Source organism: Mesoplodon mirus (assembly GCF_964341445.2).
Source record: "Mesoplodon mirus genome assembly, chromosome: X".
Taxonomy (NCBI): domain Eukaryota; kingdom Metazoa; phylum Chordata; class Mammalia; order Artiodactyla; family Ziphiidae; genus Mesoplodon; species Mesoplodon mirus.
In genome coordinates, this window is record NC_138981.1 from 23079592 (window position 1) to 23101478 (window position 21887).

At 39.7% G+C, this 21887-nt stretch overlaps 1 protein-coding gene across 2 annotated transcripts in view; it reads left to right on the forward strand.

The window, feature by feature from the left end:
* The window catches only part of POLA1 (DNA polymerase alpha 1, catalytic subunit), a 296255-nt gene that overhangs the window by 229503 nt on the left and 44865 nt on the right, over nt 1-21887 (forward strand). The window contains exons 36-37 of one of the 2 annotated variants that reach the window (XM_082610580.1): nt 1344-1440; nt 19587-19657. In XM_082610580.1, coding sequence (XP_082466706.1) covers nt 1344-1440; nt 19587-19642 — 153 coding nt within the window. In that variant the 3' untranslated portion in view covers nt 19643-19657. Of the gene's footprint in view, nt 1-1343; nt 1441-19586; nt 19658-21887 lie in introns of those variants that run through there. The other variant, XM_082610579.1, reaches the window with a different exon arrangement.

A 21887-nucleotide genomic window follows, 5' to 3' on the forward strand; every position in this document is an offset into this window, starting at 1 on the left:
TTAAGTTGGCTGTAGTTTTTCATCATTGATAGCCAGTGAGGATCCTGGGATCTAATACTTGGTTATCCAAAGAGATTCCCTTCAAAAATAAGACCGTTTCTGTATCTAGTTGTAGATAGTGGTTTTCTTTAAGTTCCTAGTCAAATGCTAGTCTGTGGGTGCCACCTGACCCTGCTGCATGGATTGTACAAACAACCTGGTTATCGTGGCCATTCACTGTTTCATTCATTCAACCAACGAACATCTGTAGAGTGCTTACTGTGTGAGTTAGCTGTATGCACTTTGTTACTGGTGCATAGTAGGTGCTCAATTGATGTTAGATTTCACGTTCATCCAAGGCAACAGGTGAGAACTGGTAACGTGCTTGTCTTTTGAGTTTCTCATTTAAGAAGTTCTGAGCGTTGAGTTGTTTCACCTTGGTAGCACACCCCCATCCCCAAAGAAGACACCAAAGCCATAGCTCCTTGTCCTCTGGCATAAAGGGTTTCCCACCTATCTAATCCTATAGGAGGAAGGAAAGTATCAGTAAGTTCCTAGGGCAGCCAATTTAAAAGAAATAGAAATGCATGTGAACGTGATTCGCCAAATATTTCTCACTTTGATTGTTGAATTGACTGCAGATGTTTTCCCCACACAGGGTGAGATACAGTGGCTTAGGAGAATACACAGTGACTCTAGATAAACTCGGGGATGCTATGATTTGTTGAATCAGAACTTGTCAAAGTCACTAAACATTGTTTTGACATGGGTGGGATGAAAAGCCTTGGTTATTTCATTTCACATGGTATTTCTCAGAGGTCATATGTTGCCCACTTAAGGATGAGCATGGAGCAAGTGGTCAGGATGTTCCCAGGTCTGCACTTCATTCACCATGTTGTATCTGTGGGCTAGTCCCCGTCGCCAGGAGTCATAAAATCGAGCTCATAGGATAGGATAGCAGTACATGTTAAATGGTTTTCAGAAATTGTTTAACTTCCTGCTGGCCTGGACAGGTCCCAGTTAGGAAGCACAGTACCACTTTTCCCAGTTAACAGTGCAAATTGTCAAGGGTGCATAGGAATTTGCAATTTGACAAAATCAGTTTTTTGGCAGCAGGGATAATCAGTCTGTAGCCTCGCAAGTAGTAATCTGTGATCGAAGTGGCAGGATTTATTTTGAATTATGAAAGGTATGTATGTTATATGAGGGGGACAAATCATTAGGATGATTCTCTCCTTATTCACCCCCCTTCATTAAAAAAAAAGCTGCTTGATGTGGAAGTTGAAATTAGGGGATACACTTGTTGAGTGATCTCCAAAGCTACCCCCTCCCCAATATTCATTTATTTTTCTGTTATATTGCAGTATTCTGACAAGTCCCTGTACACCCAGCTGTGCTTTTACCGGTACATTTTTGATGCGGAGTGTGCACTGGAGAAACTTACTACCGATCATGAGAAAGGTACGTTAAAATACTGTAATTACCTTTGAGTTTAAAGTGGAAATTTGCATCAGAAAAGCCAGACCTCCTGTGTCAGGGTGTTCATGCAGCATCATACCACTGTCTCAGAAGCAGGCCATGGGGGCCGTCGTGAGCACAGGCGTACCCTGCGTGAGGGGCGGTGGCGTAGGAATCCCCAGCTTTGCCTCCACAGCCTGCCTCACATTGTTCTCTATTAAAGCTGGGCTTTGGGGGAGGAACGGTACAGAAAGAACTCTTTAAATACTATATTTTGAAAATGCTATTTTCTATAGAGTTTAGTAACCGTAATAAAGTAAGAATAGGCAACGTGATCACTGGACCTACAAAAACCAGATATTACCAGAAAAAAATAGACCTGGAGTATGTCTCTGCTGTTCACTAAAAGCCTAGGTTCATTTTGAGAGAGAGAGAGCTGGGATGGAGTTCTTTTATTGACTCCATCCTAAGAGAGCGTGTAGACACCTCAGCCCAAATGATCAGGCGCTGCCTTGTAAGCCTCACACAAGACTTGCAGGCACTGTGGGGCTTAATGGCCTGAGAAAAGCTTCGTTACATAACTTAAACTATTTGAAAATGTCATGACAAGTGCATGGGGTTTTTTTCTCCTACATGAAAATCACATTGACAACTTTTCTGTTACCTGTGAAAAATAAAAAAGGTGAGTTTATACATTTTTCTTATTAGTTACCTACAGAGTGTTTACGTTGTTGGTCATTGCCTATCAATTCGACATTTTGTTGGTCGGTGTTAGGGCTGGAGACAACCTCAAGGGCATATAGAAACCTACAAATACTTCTGGATTTCCTCACGTAAGAATCCCCATGCCCTTGATTTGGTCTTAAACTCTTTTCAGTTCTAGTCATAATTGACTCCAGTTCTTCCATTTACAAAGATAGGCTAGAATTTTTTTTTTAATGCCTTGACTTATTTGGTTTTTCTGTCCTTGGATATAAGATACTTCACAACTGATGGAGGAGTTGTTTCAAACATTAGTATCTTGTCTTTAGATGTTCAACAAGAACTTGGGCTATCTCCACAGCATATTTTCAGTGAATTAATAAAATTCATATAGAGAAAATATTCCTTTAGTCCATGAGTAACTAGGTCTTTGAACTTTCATTCATGACTGGTGGCTAGCCCATGTTTATTTGCGGTATCAACAATAACTGTTTCTCTTTTACCCCCAAGGACCTTTCCTTAAAGGCGTAAAGCATTTAGAGAATTAAGTACTGACTGATGAGTACATTGTCTGTTTCTGTCGGGTTTGTTATCTCTTTCTGGGTATTAGAACTTGATCCCCCTTTACTTCTTTCTGAATCCAGATTGTTCCCTAGATGTTCATAGATTCCTAGGGGACAGATTCCTCTTCCAGACATTTCCAAAATTCTTATCTGAAGGGCTGAATGATCAGCAGTTTTCAAAAAGTCCAGTGACTCGGAGACTTGTAGAAGTGATCTGGAAAGTCACTGGAGACTTACCCCAGCTTTTTAGAGAACATCAAGGAGTGTATGCTGCTATCCCGGAAAATAGGAGATAACAGAGTAGTCACTTGGAAGATTCTTGCTTGACTAAAGTAGAGAAGTGTTGATAGAATCTGTACACTCACACTATTTACTCTAGTTCCATTTCACAAGTTTAAGAATCACGACACTTTTTTTGTCATTTGATTCTAATAAATACACTATCTGGGAGTTCAGAGCCAAAACGGCATGGAGTGAATTACTGGCTCGTTCTTTTACATGTCAGAAGCCCAAAGAAAATAAAGCAAAAGAAGGGTACAAAATGGATGTCTGACAGAAAGAACTTCATGAAATGTTTCTAGAGCCTTTTGTTTTATTTATTGAGTGTTAATTAGTGAAACTATTCTTCCTTTGATCTTCTGCTTATTTATTATTCCTAAATTGCATTTTTGGAATGAGTGAACTAGCAGAAACTTACTTGGTCTGGACGTTCTCACATCATTTGGTAATGCTAAGGGGTGTTAGGGTGTTGGTGGTGGGATATAAACTGAAACGCTGGGTCATGCTTACCCGTAGTCCAAGAGCAGAGGTTTTCTAACAAGGGATATTTGATACACTCTTGCCTACAAGTCACCTGTTGGCATATAATAGTGCAAGTCTATGGATCCTACACCCAGAAATTCTAGTTCAGAAGGTGTGGGGTAGAGTTTGGGAAGCTCAACTTTTTAGAAAGTCCCCCCAGACAGTTCTGAACACATGATTTGGATAGTTTCTAAGTACGAGAGAATTGAACACAGGTTGTAATCCATAGGGGACAATTGGAGAACAAGAATATTCTTACAGTCCATAAGTGAACAGTTACAGGGGAAACTCCCATAAGTGTAAATTAATGTAACATATGTAAAATTCACTTCTCACTTTATAAGTTGGAGTGAAGTGCTCTCTTCTTTCTGATTTGCCATTCAAGGGAGATTTGCTGTTAAAATGAATTGAAAATCTGTGGCATCCAGAGGGCAAATATATTTGTTCAATTTGGACCAAGGCCAGAACACCAATAGATGTTAACATCAAAAGTCCTGTGAGGGCTTCCCTGGTGGCGCAGTGGTTGAGAGTCCGCCTGCCGATGCAGGGGACGCGGGTTCGTGCCCCGGTCCGGGAAGATCCCACATGCCGTGGAGCGGCTGGGCCCGTGAGCCATGGCCGCTGGGCCTGCACGTCCGGAGCCTGTGCTCTGCAGCGGGAGAGGCCACAACAGTGAGAGGCCTGCGTAACGCAAAAAAAAAAAAAAAGTCCTGTGAAAAATGGCAGTCGTTACACACAGTTATATTATTGAGAATGGAATCTAAGTATCGTCTGTCAACAAGTGCCCTGAAACTGGCACGTAAAGTATTTACCATAGACTCTCCTTTACTGTTGATACCTAGCAACATTTCCTTCGCTAGGATAGTTTTACCATTTCCATTATAAAGCCCGTATTTTAAAGGTTGTAACTGGATTGTGGTTTTAATCTGTGTTTGAAACGTGGCAATTTGACTTGGAAAAAACCCACAAATTATTGGAAAGAGGTTTATTTTTATGGTGAAAAGTAGCTCTTGTCAAAGCTTTTTCCTGTGCTTTGCTTTTCAAACAAAGGTTTACAGGCCATTAGTCCATAATGTGAATTAACCCCATTTGGTAGTTTTCCCTTTCCTTTAAGATGGTAAGGGACTCACGTTGGTGAAGTATCCACTTCATATTCACCGTAACTACATAACAGTTTTAAAATCTTATTTCTGTGGGACTTTGGCACAAAGTCCAAAGACTTCTGTGGGATTGTAACTGCTCCAGAATGTACATAGATGGCATAATAGATCCAAAAGAAGTTTTAGAGGAACATAGTGGCAATATATGAAGTAAAAATCCATTTCCGTGATGGCAGCACATAATGGTCCCATTTGGCTGCCTCATCCCAGGGAGGCCTTGGCCTGAGTAGTGATAAGTGAACTGTTTGGGGGAGACATGAATCAATTCAAATCTTTGCCCAGTTGTCTAAATTAAGTCTGCTTAAAAAAAGAGGAGGAAAAAGAGTCTCCAACTTTTCTCAACTGAGCCTTTATTTATTTGGCAACGATAAAAACAGTGTGTATATATTTTCTATTATTTCTTGAGTGCCATCCCAGATGTCAGAAAAACAAAGATGGCCAATGCTCCCTGCCCTGGAGGAGCTTAGAGTCCTTTTCGGACAGAAAGATTCAGATACAGTTAAGTGTGATAAACCACTGATCTGGTCAAATTGTTTTGGAAACAAAGAAAGGGATCCACTAACTGCCTTTCTTAATAGACTTTAATTTTTAGAGCAGCTGTAGGTTCACAGCAAAGTTGAACAGAAGGTACAGAGATTTCCCATGTACCCCCTGCCCCCACACATGCACAGCCTCCCTCATTATCAGCATCCCCCACCAGAGTGGGGCATTTGATGAACCTACACTGACACATCGTTATCACCCACAGTCCGTGGTTTACCATAGGGTTCACTATGAGACACTGTGTGAATTTGGACAAATGTATGATGACATGTAAACACCATTACAGTATCATACACAGTAGTTTCACTGCCCTAAAAATCCTCTGTGCTACTCCTAATCACCCCTCCCTCCCCTCAACTCCTGGCAACAACTGAATTGGTTTGTCTGTTTTTTACTGTCTCCATAGTTTTGCCTTTTCCAAAATGTCATGTGATGGGAATCACATAGTATGTAGCTTTTTCAGATTGGCTTCTTTCACTTAGTAACATGCATTTTAAGTTTCCTCTGTCTTTTCCTGACTTGGTAGCTCATTTCTTTTTAGCGCTAAATAATATTCCATTGTCTGGATGTACCACAGTTTACTTATCAGTTCATCTACTGAGGGACGTCTTAGTAGCTTCTAGATTTCAGCAGTTATGAATAAGCTGCTATAAACATCCATGTACAGGTTTTTGTGCAGACATGTTTTCAACTCCTTTGGGTAAACACCAAGGAACGCAGTTGCTAGATCATTTGATGTTTATTTTTGTAAAAAACTGAAAAACTGACTTCCAAAGTGGCTGTACCACGTTATTTTCCAGCCAGCCGTGAGTGGCTGTTCCTGTAGCTCCACATCCTCCCCAGCGCTTGGTGGTGTCAGTGTTCCGGATTTTAGCCATTCTGATAGTTGTATAGTGGCATCTCAATGTTGTTTTAACTGGCATTTCCTTGATGGCCTATGATGTGGAGCATCTTTTCATATGCTTATTTTCCATTTGTATATCTTCTTCGGTGAAGTGTCTTTGGCCCATTTTTTTAATCGGGTTGTTTGTTTTCTTATTTAAGAGTTCTTTTTATATTTTGGATAACAGTCTTTTATCAGATGTGTCTTTGGCAGATATTTTACCCCAGTCTGTGGCTTGTCTTTTTATTCTTTTGAACACTAATTGCCTTTTCACTTTAGTGTTTGATCTTTCCTTATTCCTAAAAACAAAAGCAGAAAAACCACTTTTTTTCTGTTCCTGTTCTCTCTCACCAGATGCTTAGCTCCCCTTATTCTGCGTCAGCTATTTGTAGTAGGATGGTGTATTAGTCTGCTACACCTGCCGTAACACAGTATCACAGACTGGGTCGCTTCAACAACGGAATGTATTTCCTGACTGTTCTGGAGGCTAGAAGTCTGAGATCAAGGTATCAGAAGGGTTTCTTCTTCTGAGGCCTCTTTGGCTTGTAGATGGCCGTTTTCTCCCTGTCTTCGCATGGTCCTCCCTCTGTACCTTTCTGTGTCCCATTTTAACTTAATTACCCCTTTAAAGGTTCTATCTCCAAATATAGTCACATTCTGAGGTACTGGGGGTTAGGACTTCAACCCCTCTTTGATATGACTTTGGAGGTGGGGGGTATACAATTCAGCCCATAACACATGGTCGCCTTGGTGAATTTTCTGTTAATCCTGCCAGAATAGGAACACCAGGATTTGGGACTCTGTGTTGTAGAAAGGAATTGGAGCTACGGTATAAGTGTTTGCAAAAGGATGGTGCTTTAACTGTGGACTTTTGAAAAGCATCTGTTAGGAAGCCCAGTTTTTCAGTGGAGTCCCTGTAGGCCCAGAAGGACTATTCTTCAGGTCACCCCTACTTCTTTCAAAGGCCCATGGGCAGCCTGAGGGCCACAGCCTACTGGGCAGCCCCTGTCAGGGGCCGTGCTGCTTGCTCCTCTCAGCGCGGTGAGATCTCCCAGCCACTTCCCCTCTCAAGCTTTGTTCTCACTGGCTTGTTCTGCCAGTTTTTTCTTAAACTTTTCTTGTTACCATCGCTCTTCTTTTGTCTTTTCTTTATACCTGATGGTAACGTCTGTAGGTATTTGTTGTTTCCGTTAGTGTCACCAGAACTAGGCTGACCTTACGTAAGGTACTTTATAGTTTCCTGTCGTCCTTTCAGATGTCTCACAGAGGTCCTCACAACAGCCCCATGAGGTAGTGGATTGTGCCCCATTATATTGATGAAGAAATTGAATGTAGTATAAGCTTCCTTCCTTTGCATTCCCATAGCACCCTGTGAAATGCCCTTCTTGTAGGACTGGTCCTGAATTGTTTTGACTTTCTCTTCCACTGAGTTCATGGAGGCAAAGGGTTGTACCTTGTTGATCTGTGCTTTGCCTATGGGAGCCAGCTCAGTAAATATTTGTTGAATGAATTCTTAGTGCAAAATAAGGTCGCACAAGCACTTTGAAGAACTGTGGAGGAGTGAATCCTAGGAATTAGTTCTGTCCATGAATGGCAGTGTGCTGGAAAGTTCTCCAATCTCCTGTATTGCTCGCATGACTCAGGTGTGCCATAAATTAATGTCAGTAAATTTCCTTGACATTTTCAGATTTAATATCTGTCATTTCAACTCTTTGCAAGTGATAACTGAAGATGAGTGACGTCGTAGCTCTCATTTTGCTGGTGCCAAATTTGAATTGAATCAAAAGAATGTCAAGTCACTTAACTAGTGAGTGAGCCTGGGTGACTGCCCCTCACCCACACTGCCAGAGTCCTGTTCTCTGCTTGCCATCAGCCAAATAGTTACACTCATGAAGTGGTAATGATTGTATTACCTTGTGGAAAATAGGGACCCCAAAGAGAGACAACAGCTAGTACTGAAAAGCTAAGGAATCTAAAAAACTCTTTTGGTGGTTTAGTGTTTTGTTTTTTTGTTGTTGTTGTTTGGTTTTGCGGGGGTTTTTTGGTTTTTGTTTTTTTGGGGGGGTTTTGCCAGAAAATAAGAGTTGTATGGAAAAAAATTATATGCTTTAGTGCATATGGGAATTTGGAGATTTCTGAGGGTTTAAGACAGCTCCCTCTTCAATGTTAAGGATTTCTACTCTTCCTGAACTGCTAAAGCGAAAGCGAAAGAGTTGTATCATTGCTAGAAGTACTGAAATACAAGTAGCAAAGAGCCGCTGGAGTCCTCTCTAAGCCAGTTGACATTCTTAGAATTTACTTTGTTAAAGCCTCACGAGGCATTAAGAAGAAGGCTGTGTCAGACACCCTGTCTGATCCAGTTCTTCTTATGGGTTATTCCACTGAATTTTAGAAATGAACCTTTTCTCTGTTTCTAATAAATAATAACAGAGCATACACAAAACCATTCATACCTACCAAATACATATAAAAGTAAAGGTAGAATTTCACTTAAATACCAATTTGCTCTTCTTAAAGTTATATTTTTTATAATTGTGAAAAACATTTTCGTTAAAGAAACTGATTTTGAAATGGGCAGTCCATTTTACTTTTGTTTCATTTTCTTACGAATAAAAAATGATCTGAGGTTTTGGGTTTTTCTTTTTCTTTTTAACTCTTTCATTAGTTTAAGTGGATTTTTATCATGGGAGGCTCTAACGTGGCAGTTCAGAACAATTCATGATTAGGAAGTGATTGTAGAAACACATAAAGAATTCTGATGATAGAAAAAGTGGTTCATATAATCCTGAACTTTGGGGGAGTATTGTTATTGTTAGACATTATGTAGTTTCAATCTTTAATGACTTAGAGAAATACTAACAATATAAGGTCAAAGTCCAAAACTAAGTAACCATTATGATTCTAATTTGTAGTTTATATGCAAGGCGGAAAAATTAGTAAGAAACACTAGAATTGTTTACAGCTGTTATCTGTGGGTGGATTATAGATAATTTTTATTTTCTTCTTTATATAATCTGGGTATATACTGCTTTTATAACAAGAAACAAATTATAAGAACTGAAATTTTACAAAGAAATGTTTTGTTCAACTTGAAATAATGATTCCAGTAGTTTAGCAGTTGAGGAAAAAAATAACACAGATGAACCCAGGTCAGCTTTTTTCTCCCTGCATTTTTTTCCAAATCAAACATAATGCCTTATTACTCAGAGAGTGATCAGTATACCAGCAGTGTAGGCATCACCTGGGAACTTCTTAGGAATGCAAAAATATCAGGTCCTCCCCAGACCTACTGCATCAGTATCTGCATTTTAACAAGATTCCCAGGTGATTCCTGGGCATATTAAAGTTTGAGAAGCACTGATTCAAGACACTCTCCTTAGTAACTAAAGCCTACTTCCATTCTATTCATCCATTGATTGGGGCCATCCATTTGGCAAAACTTTAAAATGACAAATGGGCAGAACACAGAAGGCCTAGCCAGGTTTCAGGTGGAATTGGCATGACAGCCTAGTCTTCTGAAATATATTCTGTAATTAGGCTTAAAAATGTAGTAGCCTGAGAAGAGCTAGGAGAGGGGGGCAAAGCAAGAAAGCATGCGTTCCTCCACTGTTTCTTCGTAACTAGAAGGAACAACAGAGAAGTACATTAAGATTTTCAGAATGGCTTTCAGCTTCTCAAGATGAGTGGCTTATGAAAGAGAAAACTGGAATGTAGCTCTATAGCCACTTCATACAAGGGTTACTCTGTATGTGCCCACCAGTCACCACATTCTGGGTCTCATTACAACATTGATTTAGTATGCTTGTAAAGATTTCAAGGCATCGAACTAGAATTTTTTTGAAATGAAAACAAGATTCTATTTCTTAATTTTGGAACTACAAAATTTACTTTGGAATTTACTTTTCCTACTGTTGCTGACTTTTCTGTTGTATTTTTACGCTCAGTACAAGAATGACAAAGTTGGTATTTTCCTATGGCAGCCTGGAGCCCCTTCATACTGCTTTGCTTTTCTCTCTGATTACTGCTAATTTTGTTTCTGTTTTGTTGTTTAACTAAAGACAACTTTACAGTGTGACAGAAGAGAAACTACATTTTCCAGGGAATTGTCACCATAGTTGCTTTGCCCGTAGTGGAGGTGTCTTGTCTCTGTATATTTTCTGTTATCCTCTTTAGGATGGCGAAAGTTGTATATGACAACGTTGCCATGTGTTTGGGCAACAAACTTCCAGATTCTAATAACGTGCCTTTTCTCTCTGTAGTGTAATTTCTCTCTGTAATGTAGTGTAAGAATAAAAAGGCCATTTCTGTGAATATGCACTCAAGTTTTGCACTTTTATGTAGAAATGGACTCACAAGCATGCTGTGATAACAGATGTGTTGCAAGTTTTGTAAAATCCTTTCCTAGTATGTCTTTTCAGTGAGCAGGTTCCTTGTCCCTTTTGTAGTGACAAGTACAGCAGCAGAAACAAGGGCATTATCTAGGTGATAATGCTGTGGTTGATGGTCTTCATTTGCAAAACATATTGTCATTTTTTGAGTGTTTGAGAGCCGGGAAAACCTGATAAGATTTTTTTCATGTACTTTAAAAAATATATATTTCTATCACCAATGAGGGAAAAAATATTAAATAATTTTCAAGCAGTTACACCATAATGTGAGCTAATCACTTTATTTTGAAGAAAAGTATTTTTAAACAGTTGAGCTAGTGAATTTACTTTTAAAATGTATTGTGCTTACACAGTAGATGGTTTTATTTCCATGATGTTTTTTACTACATAATTATACATCTTAATTACGTAATTACTATCATAATTATTATGTAATTGCCTGTACTTCCACTAATTACAAAATCAGGAAGTGTAATTATCTAGTAAAAACTTTATGAAATTTCATGCACTAAAAATTACTTAAAAGGCTATCTATTCCAGTGGTCTACTGGAAGGCTTTCCGTGGTTAGTCTTAGTCCTGACTTTAGTTTAGAACTTGAACCCAAAGGCCAGGAGAAGAAAGACCGTTACAAACAGACTAACACTAAACTGCGTATTGCAATATAGGTAAGATGGCCTTTGTTCCTTATGAGTTAAACCAGGGTGCGTTTGAATTTCTTTGTGTTTATGGAATTGTGGTAAGAGTAATATCTTATATTTGAGGTAGCATCACAAAAACTGTCAATGAAAAGGAAAGTTCTTAGGAAAGAATTGGTTAATAGAATTGACAGTCAAGCCATTAAGGTTACAAAACGGCCAGGCCCTCTATACTTCTGTAATGTGAATGGCTTAGTTAGCTATCTCTGTCTTTAAAATAATAATAATAATAGTAGTAGTAGTAATATTATTATTAGTATTATTTAAAATTCTGTTTCTTTAGTTTGAAGAGGGCTTTCCCCCCCCAGTTTGTGTTTATATTTACCAAGATGGGAGCAAACATATCAAAAGAGCATAATCCTTTTCTACTATTACTTGATGTCAAAAGGAGCTTTTGAGACATAAACATACACACACCAACATGTAACATCAGACCCTAAAGACAGAAGGTTTAATTCAATAAAGCTATGATGTCTTTACCATTCAAAACGACATACAAATTGCGCAGTGAAACAATAGTCATGACAGCAAATTAGATATGACATCTAAATTACACTACAGAGAGAAATCCCAGAACCATTTTTGTTCTGTAGAAGTCTATTTTAGCCCAGGTTTAAAACCCAGTCTAGAGACTGCTTTATTGCCTAAGTAGGGTAAAGTTGTAGAAAACTAATTAGAGGTTGGTTGAATTAATTGCAGATTAATTAGGAGGAAAAGGCTTATAATACTCATGGCCGAGAAGAGAGTAGATCCTGTAACTCTCAAGATAGAATGTACTCTAAGTTTCAGGAGTATTAAATTATTGCTACTTGTATAACATCTATGATAATCTGTTATAACATGACCTAAATAAAGCTCTTGGGTTAGATATAGTTACACTAAAATTTCTTCCCCTCAAAATTAGTGCTTTTCGCTAGAAGTGTATTGAACCAACCATGTAAAATATAGAAGTTACTTCTTTTAAAAATGCAGCCGTAAACATTAAAAGGTCTGTAGTCTTAAAAGCATGTGACATTCCCTTTTTGTTGTTGTTGTTCTTAAATCTTTCTAAAGAAGCACGCTTAGTGGCTTTATCCGTTATTGACTTTGTGACTTTTTAATACCAGCTAAAATTTGTAATAAATGTGACCTTAAACAAAAAAGTCAGTGAAAGAAATGAAAACACCAGCCCCATTTGCTTCAAGCAAATTAGAGGGTTTATAGTCATCCAGAATTATTTCCTGCTCTCAGAGATATTTGGGATTTAAACAGGTTCAGTCTGACCCTGGGTTTTTTTCTCTAGTAGTTTGGGATTATTTTTAAATTGCATATTCTTTTCCTCTTGGGAATCTTTGCTCATTTACTTAGGCCAGAATTTAATGTCTCCGTCATTTCTTATTTGCCTTAACTTCGTCATGATAATATTTCTTTTCAGAAATGTTTATGCTCCTTTTATGTTTATGAGAGACAGCACTTGCCTCTCATGCATCTTCTTCATCTTGTTTTTGTTTGTTGTTGTTATTGTTTTTACCAATTGCATGTGCCATATCTGAATAGCCTCTAATGGTTAAAAGTTAAGTGTTTTTGCTTAGTCCTCACCTTTCCGATTACAGTGCAGATTTAATTTTTAACCTGACATAATGTTTAAACTGACTGGGTTTTTTTGTTTGGTTTTAATTTGCTTTGCTTTCTTGCTTTTCATAGAAATTGGCATATGTTTTCATTATCCTCTGTAATTCTTTAAATTTTTCATAATTCTCTAAGGGCGTCAGCCGTAACTTTTGAAGTTTTTGTCCCTGTGATATCTCCAGTTACTCAGTAGCCCCAGGCCCAGATGTGGTGTTGATTTGCACATGATTAGTCAGTGTCCATTTATTATTTTATGCTGCTGCACTATCATGTCCATATAATAAATACTACCTCTCATACAGGAAGAAAACCCATCATCAATTTGACTCATTCTTAGAGTAGTTCTTTTTATAGTTGTCATGAATTTATTCAGACCCATCAGTATTCTCTTACCTTGTGGCCAACGGGACAGTAACTAGACGGAATTAGTAGTCTGTCATGGAGTTCAATTGAATTAACATTGATTGCATTCTCCCCATATAAAGGCCCTGGGAAACCTGTTAGCCTTAGCACTGTCCCTTAGAGCTTAAGGCTTAAATCAGCTGTGCTCACGAAAAGATAGGTTTGCAGACTAATTTTAGACACTGATTTACTTTTCTAGTTTTAAGAAATTATTATAAAACCCAACTCAGAAATAAGATCACCAAACCAGGTCTGTGTGTAAGTCTGGTTTTATCTGTTTCTCCTTGCTTCACACCCCACCCCCCAAAATTCATTTAATGAGTGTTTGCTGAGTCTCTGCCTTGTGTGATATGTAAAGGGCCCAAGTATAACCAAGACCTGGGTCCTGTTTTAGAGGTGATAATATTTCTGATTATTTTCTTATTCACGAATTCACCCTATAAGCACCTAATTTTTTTTTTTTTTTTTTTTTTTTGCGGTACGCGGACCTCTCACTGCCGTGGCCTCTCCCGCTGCGGAGCACAGGCTCTGGACGCGCAGGCCCAGCGGCCATGGCCCACGGGCCCAGCCGCTCCATGGCATGCGGGATCCTCCCGGACCGGGGCACGAACCCACGTCCCCTGCATCGGCAGGCGGACTCCCAACCACTGCACCACCAGGGAAGCCCCAGCACCTACTTTTTATAGGACTTTATATTTTATGGAGAACATTCACATCTATTATCTTTTACATCTCCCATTAGATAAAATAGTTGACATTTTTTCAGATGAAAAAACAACCTGAAAGAGATGTAACGACCCTCACGAGGTAGCAAAGCTGCGTGGTGTGAGAGCCCAGCCTTGTTTCCACTGTGTCACAGCTGCCCTGCTCTTAATCTAGTAGGGAAACTTCGACCTGAAGGCAAATAACTCTAACACAAGGGGATGGCATGAAGTGCTGTGGGATCTCTGCATTTAGCTCCCGGAAGGATTCCCAGTGGAGATGGAACCTGAATTGGGCCTTGAAGAAAAGATGAGATTTTAATCGGCACAGACGCTGGCGTGAAGTTTGAGACTAAGTTTTGTCTTTCCCACTATTCTTTAAATGCTGTATTGCTGATCTAGCTTTTATAAATCAAAGAACCTCATTTGACAAATGCATGATGATTTTTAAAACACGTTTGAATTGGAGGTTTAGTCAAAAAGCGCTTATTAAGAGGGTAGTCTATGCGAAGCTTTAAACCCAAAACTGGAAGCTGGAAAACTGTTCGCTCTTCACTCCACACGGTAACCAGTGGTGCTGCTTTGAAAGAAGTTGATTCCATCCTGCAAGATACATCTGTCAGAAGTGTATCAAAGTGTTTTCCTATCTCAAATAATTTAACTCAGATATAATAATGTAAGTATTTTGACATGAAAACGTTACATACTGTGATATATCCACTTATCTTAAAACAGACATCTTTAACTTTAAAAGAAAGAAGTATGGTAAGACAAAACAAAACAGAAATAGGAATTAAAAGAGATGAATGACAGACAGAATTAGTTTTATTTAGAAGATAAAAATAAAATCCTATTAGCATTATGACCAGAGAATGTAAAAATGTTTTACTTGAAGCATGATTAATTTTTTAAACTGTGATCATGATGGAAGTTTAGACATACGTAGGACCTGTTTATGGAGTAAATGTTTACTGCTAAAATTATCCCTGTTTTATTGGTATATTATGTATTGTCTTGCCCCCAAAAAAGTAGATGCTAAAAGTCAGTGAAATCCAAGATAAAAGGGAGGGTCTAAATCGAGCCTGTTTTCAGGAAATTATCCAACAGAGCACACATTGGTCTCTCTTAGTAAAGGCTTTATCACTTTTAACAAATGTGCCACAGGAAATTTATTAGTATGCTACAAAGAAATTTTCAAAATAATTAAGGCTAAACTACACTTGTCAAAATAAATGAATGAAATACAATTTTGAATCATCTTTCTTCACTTATTGCTCATTTGCATAATTCAGTAACTTACACAGGAGTCTTTCAGTTATTGGTGTGAATTAGCAAGGTTCTGCTATTCCTTGTTGTAGGAGCGGGAATTATGCTACCATGTAATTAGCTATTCCAGACATGGACTAACGGGAAATACCAAAGGGCACAGCAAAATCTAAAGAGACAAGGCAGGGAATCTGAAGACAAGAGACAATCAAAGACACCCAACAAACTCAAGCTGGTAGACCACAGGGAATTTTGAATGAAGCCTCTTAATTTATTTTGAGAATAAGGAATCAGTAGTATGAGAGAAATCTCAACAAGATTAGCTGACTAAGCCTACTTAAAAAAAAATCTCTATAGTGCATGGTGTGCCAGGTTAACCACTCCTGTTTGTTAGTCTGTATACAGCTCAACAAATAGCCGGCAAAGCCTTTCATGAGTATATAGTGGCTTTCCATTGAGGTTTTCACTCTTTGAAGGAGGTCGTTTATACCAATGAGATCTGTAGATGCAAATTGCTTTCGCTATATGTGAGGGGTCATTCCTTTCACAGCAGACTTGCTCATCTCTTTTATAGAGGTTTTGTTATTTTTCTACTGCTCCCAAAGGAATGATGGGAATCACGCCCCCCCCAACCCCCCATCTAACTTAGCATCCAAATCTTTTCCTCCCAGCTCTGTGAAACTTTTGTGTGCTGATCTTTGGGAACAAAACAAGCTGTTGGCAGCAGCCCTTAGCGCTGAATCAGGAAACTTTTTTCCTTCTTTCAACCTGAAATATCATTTTTAGATTTGCCTCTCTTTTTCACCTAATTCTTTTTTAAAAAATAAATTTATTTATTTTATTTATTTATTTTTGGCTGCATTGGGTCTCCGTTGCTGCGTGCGGGTTTTCTCTAGTTGCGGCAAGCAGGGGCTACTCTTCGTTGCGATGTGTGAGCTTCTCACTGCGGTGGCTTCTCTTGTTGCGGAGCACGGGCTCTAGGCACGCGGGCTTCAGTAGTTGTGGTACACGGGCTTAGTTGCTCCGTGGCATGTGGGATCTTCCCTGACCAGGGCTCAAACCCGTGTCCCCTGCATTGGCAGGTGGATTCCTAACCATTGTGCCACCAGGGAAGCCCTCACCTAATTCTAAGAGAATTTCTTGCTCATTGCAGCAGTGTGTCACTGTAACATGCTAGGGCATGTGGGAAATTCTTGGAAGCAGTGTCCTGAAAATGTCATTTTTAGTTTGGCTCCCAGATGATGTAAGCTCATTGGAACTAGAGGAGCAGAGAAGTGAAGGGATCTATTTTAAGGGTTAGCTATGGAAACCTAACTTCTGATCCCATTACTGAAGTGGAGGGAAAGATAACACTTGTCTTTTTCCTAAGCTTTTAAGAATCATACAAACAATCATAGGTTTTAGTCTATAATGTTCAGGAGTCTTAGGGAGAAGGGTTTCAGGCACACTGTGGGAGCACTCTGTAAATATTTGTCCTTCCTTCCTTCCTTCCCTCCTCCCTCCCTCCCTCCCTCCCTCCTTCCCTCTAGCATTTTTTGAGCACCAAGGGCACTGACCTAGGCTCCTGAAAGGCAGTATAAGGTAATGATTAAAAGCCTGCTCTCTGGAGCCAGAATGGCCAGTTCAAGTTTTGGCTTTCCACCTCTTGCTAGATAAGTAACTTTGGGGCATGTGACTTACCCCGTGCACCTTCCCCGTACAGCTGGGAGGAATATAGGGCCTGCCTCGTAGGGTTCAAATTAAATGGGATAATATTGAAGCAGGGTGATACGTAAAATGCCTAGAATAGTGCCAGGCACGTAGTAAACATGCAATAAATGTCAGTTGGTTTTATTATTTCGGAGAATAACACTTTATCCAAACCACTGTGATAGTCCTTAGTATTACTGTTATTCTGAGTTGGTTTCTGTCGCCTCTCATTGACCATGTTTTCTATTTATATTTGTATTCCCAGCATCTGGCACAACACTGCAACTGGATGGTTGCAGTATGAAAAAGGCATGGTTCCTACTCTCAAGGAGCTTAAAATCAATCGTGATAACTGTCATTTAATTCTGTCAGTACTAATAGGAGAGGTTGAAACACAAATAATCCACAAATCATTTTCATGTTGTTTACATATGTCCCTTATTGGTAATAACTGTTGCCTGTTTCCTAGGGAGGGTAAAAAATAGTTGTACTTGTGTGCAGAAATTTGGCCAAACCCAAGTTCCCTAATCACATACTTTAGCACATTACTTCTTAACAACCAGGGTGTATCTTTTACACTTTTTAAAATGACAGGTGCCCAGATGCCACCGCCAGGTATCTGGTTCAGTAGGTCTGGGGTGGGGTCCCAGTGACTGTGTATTTTAAAAAGCTCCACAGTGACTCTGATGCACACCTATAGTATTGAGAATCTCAGAGTTAGTGAAACTCTTCAAACTTTAATATTGCTTCATGTCAAATATGCATTAAGTATGACTTTGATATAGAAAGGGAGATTGGTATCTAGATAACAATTTAAATAGACAGTAGAAAGGAAAATGAAGTCAAACACATGAATTATTTCTTCGATAAGGGTATCACTTATGGTGCTGTGTGAGCTAATACAGCATTCAAGAATAAAGCGAAGGGGCTTCCCTGGTGGCGCAGTGGTTGAGAGTCCGCCTGCCAATGCAGGGGACACGGGTTCGTGCCCCGGTCCGGGAAGATCCCACGTGCCGCAGAGCAGCTGGGTCCGTGAGCCATGGCCGCTGAGCCTGTGCTCCGCAACGGGAGAGGCCACAGCAGTGAGAGGCCCGCATGCCACAAAAAAAAAAAAGAATAAAGCGGAGGAGAAAAAATGGGCTCGGGAAAAGTAAGCTGGAAGAAACTGGTTTTTGGTAACGAGAGAAGATGAAATAAATGCATTTCAGCAAAATTGGCAAGAAGAGCACTTGTTATTTTCAAGATTAACATCATGAAAGTAGGAAAGGGCCACCATGGAGGATGGGGAATCCTCAAAGAGACTAGACGGGTGACTGGGAAGTATCGAGGTAGCAGCTATCCCAACTCTGGCATTTAAGCGTCTACATAGTTGAGATTTCTGGGACCTTTTCCACCTCCTGTAGTCTTCTCCTTACCTCTGGGCCCAGCTGGCAGGGTCTGGGGTGGGGCCCCAGTGGCTGTGTATTTTAAAAAGCTCCTCTGTCCTAGTAGATCAGCCCTTTGCAGTTTCACATTGCTGCCTGTCACCCAAAGGAGGTGGGACCAGGTGGTAGTCCTGGAGGCATTGGAAGGACATGTCTGGGCACCACAGTCATAGTTGGGCTTACCTTGGGTCTCCAGGCAGGACAAATAGCTTGGTTAGCCCCATTTCCCAGCATTGGGGTCTTGGAGCTAGAAAAGAGTCTCCGATCAGCCTTATCTCAGGCTGTTGGTTTCAGATTACCCCCCCTTTGCCTAAAAGGATTGAGACAGCACCTCCGGGGCACCTGCAGATTAGACCCCTCCCTGGGCGGGCCTTGACTCCACCATGGCTGCCTCCCCCTGCTCATGAGTTTCCCCTGCCTGCGTCGCCCACCCCAATCCCATCTCTCCCTGGTGGTATTCTGTTTATCCTTTAAGGCCTCCCAGCTAAAAATGATCTCTTTGTCCTCCAAACTCACGCAGCTCTTAAGCACTGCCCCTCATGCATTATAACTCTTTGAGGATGGGGACCGTTCTTGAGATGTTATTGTGTTTCTGGTGGCAACTTACACCTGATAGGCACCTAATAAATTGTGAAGTTGTTTTCTACAATACTTTAGCGTGGAAGCATAATACTTTGTTTCTTATAGAATACGTTAATGTTTATAGCATACTTTTCTAACTCCCTCTTCTCTTCTCTCTTTGCCATCGTACCCTCCAACTGTATGATAAAACTTTTTCCGTCCGTGTATATCTATACATTCATCAGACATTTAGCCCATGCCCTCTCCTCACTCCACATGGACTTGATTTCCCACCCAAATCTACCTACTTTCTGATAATTCCTGATAGAGTTGGGCTGTGATTCCATGTACCTCAGGAGATGGCATAAATTCCAGGCTAGAAATTTCTTTGTTCGAACCTTTAGGTTATATAAGTCAAATGGACGCCCTACTCTATTAGTAGAATCAATCAAAAAGTCCAGAAATGGACTTCACATGAGGACCATCTCTGCCCGGACCCACTCCTTGCCCTCCAGAACCTGTATATAGATCATAGCAGCTGGCCATTTTGCTTGTGGGTTTTTCTAGTGGTTCACAGCTCTAGCTCTTTAATGACCTTGCCATCTTTGAATTTCTCTGAGCACTCAAAATTTGTTATTTGGTTTTACCAATTTTTATGATATCTCGGTATGCCTGGAGGCCATCTCTGGACAGCTGCCTGAAGGTGGGGAGATGGGGGTGGCTGAGAGGCTTGTAGTCTGCTCTGTTCTTGTCTCTCTGCAGGACCCTCGCTGGAGCGGCAGGCAGGCACACATCTTAATGGCACTGTTGGTTTGTAAACACTACTGTTATTAATAGGCTGGGGAGGAGGGGGGATGTAGTAAGCCCACATGAAATGCGGAGATAACCTATGTCTTGGGTGTAGCCTGCAGGACACACTATAACAGAGTAATCATTGCACAGTATAATTGCAAGAGAATGAGCAAGTTAGAAAATCTATTCCTGGTTTGCCACTGACTCACTTTGTGGCATGGGCAAACCATTATTACTCTTTGATTTAGTTGTCTTATTTGTTCAAAGAAGGAAAAATAACATGTGTTTAAGAAGAGTAATTCCCCTGGAAGGAGGTCTGTAAATGCAAAATACTATTGTTCTTTTTATTATTATTATTAGTGTTCTGGTATGATTTAGTTTTATGCCGTGTAGTCCACAGATGTTTCAGTGGTTCTCATTGATGAATTACAAAATACTTCTATGTCATTCTGTTTCATCACAGTGATAACAGTTTAGCACATCTTTGTTTTAACCCCAAAGTATATATCCAAAATAGATCTCATTAATAAAATACAATTACCAAATTAAATATATCTATGCTACTTTCTATTTTTTTTTTAACCTCTTTTAAAACATGGTTACTGGGGCTTCCCTGGTGGCGCAGTGGTTGAGAGTCTGCCTGCCGATGCAGCGGACGTGGGTTTGTGCCCCAGTCCGGAAGGATCCCACATGCCGCGGAGCGGCTGGGCCCGTGAGCCATGGCCGCTGAGCCTGCGCGTCCGGAGCCTGTGCTCCACAACAGGAGAGGCCACAACAGTGAGAGGCCCGCGTACCGCAAAAAAAAAAAACAAAACATGGTTACCAACAACTACTAAGTAAGACCTTTAATTACTGCCAATCTTCTCTTGAAAGTAACGGTGCTTATCTTGAGTACTTCGAACTGTAAGTGGTATTCAGTACACAGTGGGGTTGTAATGCGATTATGAAGTGTACCAAGTTAGTGATAAATAAGCATGATAAACCATATATTTGTATTAGAAACAATATTTGAATTATTAACTGAATAAAAAGGCTGCAACTGCTGGTTCCTTGGGGTGGGTATATGATAACAATAAAATACAGTTAAGTACACTTGGAATAAAAAATTGTGTATGCTTCCATATACAGTACAGAAAGAAACCTTTTTAAATTTAATGGGCTTTTGAGTGTGCAGTATTTAAATTACTGAGAGAATTAAAAGATTTGCTTTGCTTTCTGGCAGTAAGCTTTCCAAATTAGGAATTTTTTTTAATATCTCAACTCATTCATCAGTAGAGACCTATGGCTTTTATATAAAGCATTATAGTTCTTTCCCAGACTTCCAGTAATTTTCCAGTGGAGTAGCAATGTAAAAAGAAAAATATTTTCTTTAATTACAGTAAAATGTGTAATTTTCTGTATCAGTTTCTTTTTTTCTTCTTTTCTGGGAATTTGGTTCAAGAGGACATAAATTCTTTATTTTCTGAATTTGGGTCATTTATCATCTTAAAGCATTTAAAGCCCATGTGTGTTTTTTAAGTGTTATATTTTAGTAACCTAGAAATAACTTTAATACTGGGGAGTGGTAATCTGTATAAAATAACACTGTGAATTTCATTTCTGTTTCACCATGGGGTACAGTGAGGAATAAATTGTGAGCATTTGTTTGTAAGAGTGTCCTGAGGCATGGGACCATGAATGGAGAAGGAAGTGTAGCTGCCATGTGAAACCAGAGGTCACAGAGTAGCAGCTGTGGGCCGCATATGACCTCTAAGTATGTTTAAATTTGCCTGAAGAATATTTACCATTTTTAATTAGTTGCTAATATTTTTTTAAACTGGAGATTTAATATAAAAAGCCAAATTTCTGGGTTTCTTTCAAAAATCAGTGTCTGGCTACATTAGGTCAGCTTTCCTGAATGGCAGCAATTGGCTGGAGCCAAGTAGCAGCTAAAGCAATTGACACAGAGCTTGAGTTCTCCAGTTTGCCAGCCAGTGCCCTACTGCAGCCCCCTTCGTTCATTTCTCTTACTCATGTGGCTACTTTAGGCATTTGTTTGCTAAAAATATCTGGAAGTGTGCTTTCTTCTTTTCTTTTTTTAACCAAAAAAAAAAAAGGAGGAGGAAGGGAAGGGGCCATAGCCATAAAAGTTGGGATTTAAACATTAAAAACACAAAAAAGATGAAAGTCACCTTCATAAAGTACAAATCACATAAAAATATACAGCTTCCTAGTAGCTAACCTTTTTTATGGCAACTCTGATCCTCACAGCATCCCAGGGAGTTAAGCTAA